This window comes from Onychomys torridus, chromosome 10 (assembly GCF_903995425.1).
Source record: "Onychomys torridus chromosome 10, mOncTor1.1, whole genome shotgun sequence".
Lineage (NCBI taxonomy): Eukaryota > Metazoa > Chordata > Mammalia > Rodentia > Cricetidae > Onychomys > Onychomys torridus.
In genome coordinates, this window is record NC_050452.1 from 32,311,141 (window position 1) to 32,323,466 (window position 12,326).

Sequence of the window (12,326 nt, forward strand, 5' to 3'; positions counted from 1 at the left end):
TAGAAATATTGCCTTCAGACCATGAGGCTTTGTTAGTTTGACATAATTAGGAAGCTATAATTTTTTCCAGAATGTAGAGCTCAGACTTTATTGACCCATTTAATTTTTTTAATAATGACATTTTACTAGAGCGGAACAGCATGCAGCCTAGGCAGCCTCTGGCTGGATCTTAGATGACCTTAATTAAAATAATTTCTCCATTCTGTACCTTTTCCATGATACCCTGGCAACAAAACAATGCCACTTGGGAGAGTAACTTTGTTGGTTCTGTTGTTGCTACTAAAAGAGTAACAACACCATCAGTTTCCAGTATCCAGGGTCAAGTGGGTCTGTATCTGAGGACTCCCCTCCTCCCCAGTAATCAGTATGTTCAGATTAGCCTTTATACCTTCACTCTCACTCAGTGGGCTCCATTAACTGGGACTATGGAGCCAGAGGATGTTAGTCCAATGCCTTTGGAACCAGTGCTCTCTAGGTCCACCCAGGTGGCAGGAATTTGTTCAGAAGCCAGCACCTTTCTAACTCGGGAGCCTCTGACCTCTTTCACCTCGGTGCTTCCAGAAGAGCCACTCAGACTGCAGAGTAGGAGAAGTAACTGGAAGTATGGAGTCACTTATTCAGACACCTGAGAGAGAGCCAGGGCTTCTAAGGTCCGTGTGCAACACATGTGGAAGGTGGAGGAGCAGAAGGCTAATAAGCCCAAACCAAGGGCTGAGTTGTGTGGGATGAGGCAAGAGAGTTCCTCAAGAATGGCCTTGTCTACCCTAACAGCCTTTGCTGTTGCTTTGAAAGTGCCTGTGCAGAGGCTTCCCAGGATCCTAATATGTAAGAGCACGCATGTGGCTGGTGTGCCAAGGAGATGAGGAAGGGCTGGGCAGAAGCAGCAGACAGACCCTGGAGTCGGCTTCTGTCGCAGACTGGGAGATGTTGGTAGATAGATTCTAGGGAATGTTTTGAAGGTGGAGCCAACAGGATATGTAGATAGATCTATACAAACTGAGGCAAAGGGGAGCCCGGGATGATGTCAGGGTTTGGGACCTGAGCAACAGGAAGGAATGCAATCATTACCGGCACATCTTAGGGAAAGCTGCTGGAGAGCGTGTTTGAAGAGAGAGGTCAGGAACTCGTTTTAGACATATGAGCAATGCAGAGTAAACATCTGAGTGGGGCTGTTGACTGGGTCATCAGATGTCTTTGTTCCAAGTTCAGTGACTCTCCTTTTACTAAGTTGTAGCACTTCAGACACCAGCCATCATTCCTCAAGATCTTAACCACATAGAGAAGAGCCTTTGCCCTGGTCCGTCCTTTAGAGCACTGTGTTGGTCATGGGGCATTCTGTCTCTAGAGCATTGCTTCTTTTCGTGCTTGCCCTCAGTTCCTAGTGCTTCCTGCTTTCCTTCTGTGTCTCAGGGTCTGCTTAAGTTTTGCCTGCAACAGTTGTTCTGTTCCAGGCAGTTCTACATCCCTGCTTCTTCCTTTTGAACCTCCTGCCATCACCCAAACTCTGCCATTCTCCTCCCTCCATTAGGTTTGCTTGTTGAAGCAGGGGCGGTGGAGGGGGGGGTCTATGTAGCCCAGGCTAGCCTTGAGCTCCCAGTCCTCTTACTCCCCCCCACCCAGTCCTGGGATTCCAGGGGGTGCTCCACCAAACCCAGCAACTCCATTCTGAAAATAAAGGTCAACAAAAATTTATCATGCCCCTACCTTTATAAGTGCTAGGTAACAGAGAGAGGCTGGGCATACAGCTAGCTCAGTGGTAAACATTTGCTGTCATGCATGAGGGTTAGGGTTCAGCCCCAGCACTGATTAACAAACAAGCAAGCAAAGGATGCCAACAGATGAACATGGAGACAAGAGTCTTAGCTGGAGGTCAGTAGCTCCAGACCTGACCTTTTACCACTGTTCCATGCAACGTGCTGTCACATCACTTCTCCTTGTCACCCAGCCTTTCCATTGTCTGCAGAGTCCCTGACTAGCTCTGAGGGCCACTAAAGACAGTATTCCCACCTGCCCTGTGTTCCAGCCAGTTTGAAGTCCTCACCCTTCTCTTGTGCTTTCCTTGTTGCCCGGGGTCTTACTCTACCTCCCTCAGCCATGCCTGTCTTTCAAGAATCAGTGTGTGGGTTCCTCCCTTCCCATCCAGCCCCTCCCCAAACACACACACCCATATGAGAAACAGTCATCCTGGTCCAAACTCTCCTGCCTCATTGCCCCTGGTGACACACACTTGTAATCCCAGCACTTGGGAAGTAGAACCAGGAGGTTCAGAATTCCCAGGCCTTCCTCAGCTGCATAGTGAGACTGAGGCAAGGATGGCCTACATGTGACCTAGTTGATGAAGTCAGACTCCAGAGAAGGCTGCCTTGGTCAAACCCCATCTTTGTTAACAACTGGTTGTGCAACCTTAGCGAGTTAGATAGCTTTCTGTGCCTCAGTTGGTTCATTTGTAAAATGGGAATGTAATAGCACCTACCTGGAAGTTTTGAGAATTAAGTAGGTAAAAGTATGTAGCTCCCTAGATTAGAACAGTGGTCAGTGTCAGTTCATGGAAAGTATTGCTGACCATTAGCCTGTGCTGTGTGATATAACACATCTATATGCATAGGCCTGTCGATGTAACCTATTTGATAATGTATTGAAACAGGGTCTGCATTCAGCTTCTGTGTAGCCCAGGCATTAACAATTTAACTTCATAATGTGTATTGACCGTGCATATTATATATCTATCCCAGGGTACACTATGAAGTTGCTGTGACTCTAACATTTCCAGCAAAAACAGGGCTATATTCCTAAACTGTTGCCATATCCTTCAGCACCTGGCACAGTAAAGCACTTAATATTTTCTGCCTCTTCTTTACCCTCAATGGATGGCTATTTCTGTATAAAACTGTCCGAAGGTCAGTGATGTTTTGACCCTGAACTTGTTATTTCTTAATGTACTGCCAACCAAGTCAGAAGGAGAAACCTATTCCTTTACATTTCTGAACCAGCAAATAAACTTGTATTTTTTTCACTCCCCACCCCCACTCTCCTGAAGTAAATTGACCAATTCAAATTCATACCCAAAGTAGTCTCCTCTAATTGAATCTACTGCGTAGCTATATTGAGATCTGTAACTCAGTTATTTCTCCTCATAATCAAGGAAATAAAACTTGATGTTTATATATGCATGTCCCATGAGAATAGCTTGGAATTGTTTACAAGATATTTAACCTTTTCAGAATAGTAATGATTTTGTTATTGTAACTTCACTGTGGCTTGATAACTTTAGCCTGCTCTGTTTCAAATGCACACTGTGTATCTCGTGCTCTTAAAACATGGTGGAGCAGCAGAGTAGGGAGCCCTCTTGTAAGTGTTCCAGCTCCCCACTTGTAAAGCCCTAAATTTGGCCTGACACCTTTGGCTCAGTACCATAACTCCTTCCCTCCAGCCTGGGCCTTCTGTCCTGGGTGTGATGTGTGCTTGTATACACAGACCTGCATCCTAGGCTTTTCCTTTGCCTCCATGCCCGGGCAGTCCTTGTGGCCTGTCAGTGTCTCTTAGATCTATCACCCTTACACCCCAGAGACACTGCCTGCACCTAGCCTTTCGAATTTTCTTGGACAATGGCAGTGGCCCCTCCACTGTGACTGGAGCACCTGAGGTCAGGATTCTTCAGTCTTGAGGAAGTCTGCTGTGGAGAATCCATGTGCAAATGGCCAGTTTACAGTCCTCCAGTGACCCTCCTGCTGGGAAGCCAGCGCTGAGAGTGGAGGGGTAGTGGCTGTGTTCGAGTTGTACATAAGTGCTCACTGTAACACCATCCTTGGAGAAATGGTGCCGCCATGTGCCAGACACTTCAGTGTGGACAGACTGTGCTGCTGAGAAGACCCAGGAGGCGCCATAACAGGCTGCTCCGGCTTCTCTCAGAGATCAGGCCTCAATTTCAGTTTCCTGAGACTGAACAAGAAGTTTCTGAAAAAGCCACAAAGGGCAATTAATCAGTCTCCAGCACCCCCAACAGCAAGGACAAGGAGGCCTGCTACATGCAGTACCAGGCCAGGCCTGAACCACAGTCAGCAGGTAACCAAATAAAGACGAAGCCTGGGACTTGTCCAGGCCTGCCCCAAAATGGAAAACTGAAGCCCTTGACCAGCCCCTAGTTAGCCCTAGCCAATTAGAACATACTAATATGATTACCACTTGCTTAAGCCAGTCCTATCTAAAATGGCCTACTGCTCTAGGACCTCCCCTTGGCTGTGCTTGAAAGGAGCCTGTGAGTTCCCTCAGCATTGCCGCCACCATTCTGCCTTTGTGGGCCTTTGTGGGCCAGCCAGCCCCAGATAATAAACGCTCTTGCTGATTGCATGCATGGATGGTGGTCTCTTGTGGGACTTTTCCAGGACCCCAACACTGCCCCTCTCTGGAACCAGGTGCCTCGTTTACAGGACCAGCCTTCCTGCTCCTTTCCCTACTTCACTCACATGATACTATATGTTCACTCAAACCATCACACACAGCGTGGAGAATCGTATCTGGACTTCGTCCCCATCCTCTGTCAAGGTGTGCCTTCTCTTCCACCTGCCCTGCCCAGCACCTCCATCCCGCATGTGCTGACCATGCTCCTCTTTGAGCCCTACTGTCCACTTCTACGTCAGCACCAGTCAGTGCAGTTCTTGGCACTGGTTTCATGTTGATCACTCCTACAGTTGAGTGCCTTTTGTGGAAACAGAAATGAGCCTTACTCAGTTTTGAACCCTAGCTTAGTGCTTATGCTGAGAGGCTCAGGACATACACAAGGGAATGAATGACTTGTGAGGATTAAATGAGAAACTGGATACACATAAAGCACTGAGAACCAACCTAGCATATGCTTGGGGTCTGACTGGTGTTAGCCAGGGACCCTGTGCTACATGATTTTACCTGGGAAGCAGACACAAGGCGGACAGTTCTTACTTCCACATAGCTTTGGAGGAGAAAAACAGGCTTTTTGGTATTTCTTGGAATAATAAATGCAATGGAGAAAATTAAAGCCGGGTCAGAAGCAGACAGCAGTGCATTAGAGGAGAGGATCAGAGGTGGTCCCAGCTCTGTCCCAAAGCAGCTTTGGAGTGGAGATATGATAATCTCTAGACCAGCACAGCATGAAAAAGTAATGTTGGGTGAGTTCCATGGGTGGCCATCGTTTCTGGAATGAAGTAAGTGATAGGACAGACCAGTGGTCAGAGCCACTCACAACAGAGTGGAAACGCTGTGACCTGGGTCCCAGGTGAAGTAGGACAGTCAGGACTTTGTCTTTTGTCCTCATGGCTAGATGGACAGGTAAGTGAAATGGGTGGTCTGAGTGTCTACATTACATAAGTGCCCTTTCAGCTTGCAGCACTGGGAGTCCGAATTTCAGTTGTGAAGTCCACAGTCTTGGAGGGTTTTTTGTTTGTTTGTTTTTGTTTTGTTTTGTTTTGTTTTGGGAGACAGGGTTTCCTTGTGTAACAGTCCTAGCTGTCTTGGAACTCACTTTGTAGACCAGGCTGGCCTCGAACTCACAGATATCCACCTGCCTCTGCCTCCCTGGTGCTGGGATTAAAGATGTGTGCCATCACAGCCCAGCTTAAAATCTTTCTTCTTGACATTCTACCCGGACTGCATTATGTCTCACTGCTGCCACCCTCACATTATTTTCTCTTTTTCAGCCATAGCATGTCTGAATATGGGAGGATGACGGACACAGAGCGAGACCAGATAGACCAGGATGCTCAGATATTCATGAGGACCTGTTCAGAGGCAATTCAGCAACTCCGAACCGAAGGTGAAGTGCTCTGAAAGAAGCCGACAGATCCCATGAATGTGCCAACCAGTTAAACTACTCACGGTGCAGCCACTTATGATCCCCTCATACTTTCTGAATGGCTTTTAGGACTTCAGATTTGAAGATCCTTCATTCCTGGTCAATCTTCCAAGATAGGCTGTTCAAAGTCCTGAAAAGACTGTCACTCAAGTTAAATAAATGGAAGGCAGGAATGGAAAGGGCCTCTCTAAATAGAATCTGTAACCTACCAAAAGGCCAAGGTGAAAGGGAACAGATTGTGTGTGTGCACAAGCATTTGCATATTTGTGGAGACATGCATGTGTGACTGTGTTTTGAGTGGCAGGACAGATGACATAAATGTGGCTAAGGATGGAATAATGGTCTCTAATTGTTGTCATATTAAAGTCAACCCCCATATGAGACTTCATGATTGAGAGGAAGCTCTGCATCCATGACTTAAAAGCAATGCACCCTAGCTCTGCTACATGCTAGCTCTATGGCTTCATCTTCCTGGGCTCCACTTCTCCACTGAAAGAGTACTGACAGGAGTTAGGCATATCACTTGAATTCTCACAGCATGCTTAGAACCTGCCTGGTACTAGGGGCCTGCCCTGGCCTTCATCCAAGTAGAGGAGCTAGGCTCCCAGCCATGTGTCTTCTTGATTTTTAAGCACATACATTAATACTACAAAGGTCAAAATTGCCAAGTACTGTTGGACTCATGACTAACTTCTAGTGGAGAAGCTTCTGAGGGAACACGGGATCAGCCACTGGGAGAGTCTTGATGAAAGCTTACCAGAAAAATATGCATCACACAAAATTATGTGTGCAGCATTACAGACTACCCAAATCATCATGTGAGTCCCAGGTTATATAGCCCTCTAGTAAAAACATAACCTGTGCCCCATACCCTTAAGGACATAGGCATTTGTGACCTTCAGCTACCTCTTGCCTCTGGACTCAGTTGACTTACTTGAGGTATTTCTGTGAAGTCCTAGCATCATGCCTGCACACTAGGCACCCAGCCTTTCCACCGAGAGCAGGGTCTTACCATCGGAACTGGCACAGGCTTCTGTGTGGTAGCTTGCCCTTGTAGCTCATCAATGTGAACAGTTCTTGGAGAGCAGGCTAGTATGGATAGTGTCACTCAGTATCTGCAGGGAGAAAGTAGTCACTGTAGCCTGAAAGCAGCACAGGCGGAGGGTGTCTGTGGTCCAGCATGTGTGATTTAAGCATGTCACTTGAAGGTGAGCCTCAGCACTGGATGCTGTTAATACAGCCAGGTCAGCATTCCGGAAGGAGCTGGATCAACTCAGCTCCCTGGTGCTGTAATAAGCTATAAATTATTTGACTGCAGTTTCTATGGTTTAATCTCTCACCTGGTGAACCCTAATAAATCTTACTCTTAAAAATGTAGTCTCACTTGACACGAGGCTGCTTTATAGCAGGGCTTTTGAACATGCTTTCAATGAAGAGCTTTGAGGAAGCTAACTGTTCTATGGGGTCCTTGAGCACAGACCTGATGCTGTCCTTTTCTCTTACAGCCCACAAGGAGATACATTCCCAGCAAGTGAAGGAACACAGGACCGCAGTTCTGGATTTCGTTGAAGATTACTTAAAAAGTATTTCATTTTCTTCTAAAGGTCAAATGTGGTATTTCGTAAGAGATGCAATTTAAAATAGCTTTGCTAGCCGAAGACCATAGTGTCTCATTAGTGTTAATGACACCTTTGCCTGAGAAGCCATTTTAAATGGTCTCTGTTCTGGTATTTTCTGCTTCAACAGGAGTGTGTAAGCTTTACTCTGAACAAAGAGCCATCCGAGTTAAGCGTGTGGTGGATAAGAAGAGACTGTGAGTATTTCTGCCTTTGCCCTTTCTTCTGTAGTTAAAACAGGCAACAGGAATGGCAGCCTGAGCTCCTAAGCACTGACTCTGTGGGCCTGTGTGCATGAAGTCTGTACCGTGTGCTGTCATAGGAGCTGAGGACATGCTGTGAACCAGGTGGTACTACTGGTCCCTCTGTTAGCCACAGCAGGCCGTGAGGCAGGTTCTCTCTACCTTTTCCTAATGACCCTCATGAGGTTCAGCGGGTTTTAAACTCACATGACCCCACAGTCTCGTGGCAGCTGAACTGGAATTGAGCACTTACCTAATTTCTTTTTCTTTTTTGTTGGGAGTAGTAGGGAGACAGTCTGGCTATGAGGGCCATGCTGGCTTCAAAGTCATTATGCAGCCCAAACTGGCCTTGAACCCATATTTTTTCTGCTGCAGGATTCAGAGTGAAGGGGTTACAGGTATGTGCCACCCACCTAGCTTCCCACCCTATTTCTTAATAATCCTATGAGGCCGGACCCTTGGAGCCATTTGACCTTGGTCTCTGTCCCCTATACCGCCTTCTCTGAAAGAGGTTTTCTGAAAAGGGGTTTTCACGGTGGCCATGCTCTCCTATGTTGCTGACAATATGACCTAATATATTCAAGATGCCATGTACACTGAACCCCATCCCCACTCCAATACCCATTTTGTCATGGTACTGCCAGTTTGCCCAGAGAGGACCCAGAGGAGCAGGTATTGTAGGATTAGCTGTCAGTATGGTAAGGAGACCAGTCACTGGCTCTCACAGCCACAGGAGGAGAGACAGACATGTCTGCTGCAGTGGCACAGGTGGAGTCAAGGAGAGGCCTCAGCACACTGCAGCCTCAGCCTTGCTTCTCAGCAGAGGTTTCCCCTGACATCCACACTGACGGCATCTGAGCTCATGGCAGTCAGATGGGAATTGTACAGTGTCAATCACCTGCCATATAGCTGCTCCCCGAGATTACCCTGAACAGAAGACCTTTGAGACCTTGAATAACTGTAACTCTTCACACTGTGGTCCAGCCCTCTCCTCTTAAGTTTGTAGTTCACAGGCAGGCCTTGACTGCTGATCCTACTGCCTCAGCCTCTGAGATGGTGGGGTTGTGGAACTGTGAGCATGTGTTACCTACCACCCTGACTTCTTTCTGGTCTTTCTTCATCTTTACACACAAGACATCTTCTTAAAACATACATATAATTTATACTTAATCTTATGCCTCTTTGTGCACAGGTCTCACAAAGGCCAACTCTGGCAAACTCAAGGCTGTAGTGACTGTTTCATAACTTTTGTTTCTAAATCAGTCCCCAGTGACATCTGCTCTGCCAGGCCTATGTGTGACTTTGTTCTAAAGGAGCTTTGCTTTTCTTGTGCCCAATTCTTACTGAATTTTCCATCCCTAGAACCTTTCACATAGCCTACTCTGTCCATCTGGTGGACAAAATCATACTCATCCTTCTAGCCCAACGCAAGCATCCCCTGTCCTATGACGTGTTCCAGTCGCTGCCAACAGTGTTGTGTCTCCCTTCTCCTAGGTTCCCCACTTGTTGTTCACAGCCAAGTGCAGCACACACTCGTGCAGCCTCTATTGACTTGTGTCTCCTCAAACACCTCAGCCCACGCCACAATGCCTGTCCTTTGGGGAGGCCGGTGGGTAGAGTGTGCACAGTTGTCATTGGCGGGTTCTTTCTGTCTACTGTTCTGTTTGGGTTGCTGATGGCTGTCGTTAAGAAGTTGATTCGAGGAATCCCACGGCTCATGTTCTGTGACATTGTTGTTATTATCTCGTTTATCTGTCTGGTGAAGGAAAACGTACTTGTTAAGGTTCGACTTGCTCACTGTAATGTCTTAAGAGTGTGGACGTAGCTTTTGTTCTTGTAGAGTGGAGATGTCACATCCATCTACTGTACCAAAGGGCTCTTTCTTCAGACTGCTGGGAATACTTTGCTCATTAAACCACACAGTGTCCCAGCTGACTGTTCTGTACTTCCCTACAATGGCTGTGTTGTCTATAAATGATAGTGCTGTCATTAAAGGCACCTGTTTTCATCTACCCTGATGGCATTTTGCTTTCTGAGCTGACAGTGGTACCTGCTGCATGTTGCCTCAAGCCAGAGAGGGATAACTACCTTGGGCATCCCATCTCTCTGCTCTGTAAGATGGTAGGTTTGGAGGTGAGGCCCATCATCTTCCGACTTTCTGGTCAGTACACTGATCAGAGCTTGCTACAAAGTAGATGCTCCGCCATTAGTTCCTGACTGAAGGAGACATCAAGTGGGGCATGGCTGCTTGCTCCTGCTCATAGAGTTACAGAGTAGAAGCTTACACACGAGAAGTATGTGGGCCAGTATTGGATGAAGCATTGGCACAAGTGGCCCTATCCCACATCCCCAGAGGATTTTCAGTCCACCTCTTTTCCTCTTTGTCTCCTTAAATTCCTCGTATTTTGGGGTGATTGAACTGAAGTGGCCATCACACATTCTGGTGGTATGTACTCTCACAAAACATCTGGGCTAATCAGAAACATGCTCTCTCCAGAAAAACAGCCTGTGTATCATTGGCCTTTTTTTTCCTCCTCAGTCAGGAGGAGGCTTTAGGGTAGCTCTCTGAGAATGGAGACTAGCCTGTGACTCTTGTCTGCTGGTGCAGAGGTGCCCTCCATACTGTGCAGTGAGTGCTGGCTTTTGTTTGTGCTTTCCAGTTGACCTGGCTCTGAGATAGATGGAGGGTTCAGGTCATGATTTGAACCCTTCACTTTTCTGGGACAGTGTTCTTAGGAGTGGAAACTTTGGGGAGCATTTTCTGTCTGAAGGGAGATCAGAGAAGAATGAAAGCTGATGACTAAAGATTATAGCTCCTTCAAATATTGAGCAGATTACAAAACAAGGTCAGATGGTGGATAATGCCACAGAACCTGCCAAGTTCACTGGTGTATCTTAAAGCTGTATTTTTAGCATGCCCCCCCCACCACAGATCCTGAAGATGAGAGACTTTGTGAAGGTATTCAGAAGTCTTGGTGGCCCAAGTAAAGCTTACTCCTACAATGGAGTCTGTTGTTGGACAGGAGACTCGCTCTGTGTCCAGAGATCTGTTTGCATGGGCGCTGTGTTGTGATGACACTTTCCAAGAGAGAACATCAAGCCCTTCTCCTGCCCAGGTCAACACACACCAAAGACACTGCTGTGATCCACAGCCACACAGCCCCTTATATTCTCTGTTACGTGTTGTTCCCTGCTGTCAGCACAAAGGAGAGAGTTTATGCTGCTTTTCTTGTTCTTTAGAGAAGATATCAGTGCTCATGTGACCATAGCATCACGTACCTAACTAGTACTTAAAGAGTCTATCGTTTATGATTCAGCCCTCTCTCCTCAGCAGGATTGTTAGCCTGCTGCAGGTCCTGACTTAGGGTCATGTACACGGCGAGAGCTCAGCAGATGCTGCCAGTGTCTGGAATGGCCATGGTGATGGAGCCAGAGGAGAGGAAGAGATGCCAGTGATACGAGGGCCACTGTGATGGTTTTCCCTCGTTTACTGTCTATGATGGGGCCTTGTTTACTACCTAGAAAAGGGAGGAGCAGACTGGTGTGGGCCAGGTCTAGACTTTGGCCCATTTTGTATGGCTTTTCCAGCTAAGCATGGTTTATTGTGTTTGAAAAGATCTGTAAACCAAGAAGGAAGAAAACGAGTTAGATCTTGAAATGTTCACCATCTGGCCTTTTCCTGTGTAGTCCCTGGCTTAGAGCAGCACCCCCTGACATGAAGGGTCACATCTTTGTAGTTTTGGGCAGTCTGCCAGGGACTGATGTTAGTCTCCTGTGCATGACAGGGTCACAACTGTGCCTCAGGTGGCCTGCCACAGTGTTGTGGTAACACCAGTACTCTATACCATGTTCAGTGAGACAAAGGCACTGTCAGAGTACTGTGTGTTCTCATACTTAACTGTGGCAGATCAGTAACGAGGGGTGTGGACTCTGGTACTAGTCTGTGGACCACACTTTGAGGAACACTTACTAAAAAAAAAAACTTCCCTAGGAAGTGGCAGATGCCCAGTAAATACCTGATAGGTGGTGACTGCCTGATGGAGCAAGTGGCTTTAGGTAGAGTGAGCTGACTCTCACTGTCCCTGTGACTCAGAGGCCTCAGAAACTCTGCTTTGGAGTAGGGCACTGTGACATGCATACTCTGCCCTCTGTGTTGGGGTGTAACAGAGAGAGAGCAGTCTTTCTGGAATGACGTGGTTTCTCTGTGTTTGCAAAGTGTGCTTCCATGCTTTTTATTTTTACTTTATTTTATTTAATTTTTTTTTTTTGCTTGCTTCCAAACAAGAAGAGCCATTTCTTTCTTGTTCTTTTACAATATCAAATACAATCCCAAGGCTTTTCAAAGTCAGGGACCTGTGTTGATCCCTGACTTTGAAAGGTTAGACACAGTTAGATAGTACTTGGCCTTCAGTTTGAGAAGTATGCTGAAGTATAAATCAGGGGACATAAACTGATCTTTGTGGTGACTTTTTCAAAACTGCCTTTTCCCCCAGGTTGCCTTTAGCTAGCTAATTTGTAATTTCCCTGAGGATTTCAGTAGACATTCTGTATATAATTAGAATCTGCTTTTATCACCTTAAAAAAGTGTTCATCTTTGTCTCTGTCTGCTTCTCTGCGGCCCTTTATTTATTTTGCACTGAAAAC

At 46.7% G+C, this 12,326-nt stretch overlaps 1 protein-coding gene across 3 annotated transcripts in view; it reads left to right on the top strand.

Annotated features, from left to right (window-relative positions):
• Stx18 (syntaxin 18) overlaps window positions 1-12,326 on the top strand; it is a 101,782-nt gene that overhangs the window by 63,820 nt on the left and 25,636 nt on the right. For all 3 annotated transcript variants that reach the window (XM_036200265.1, XM_036200266.1, XM_036200267.1), the window contains 3 exons: window positions 5,670-5,785; window positions 7,330-7,407; window positions 7,571-7,637. In XM_036200265.1, the coding sequence (XP_036056158.1) occupies window positions 5,670-5,785; window positions 7,330-7,407; window positions 7,571-7,637 (261 nt within the window). The remainder of the gene's footprint in view (window positions 1-5,669; window positions 5,786-7,329; window positions 7,408-7,570; window positions 7,638-12,326) is intronic.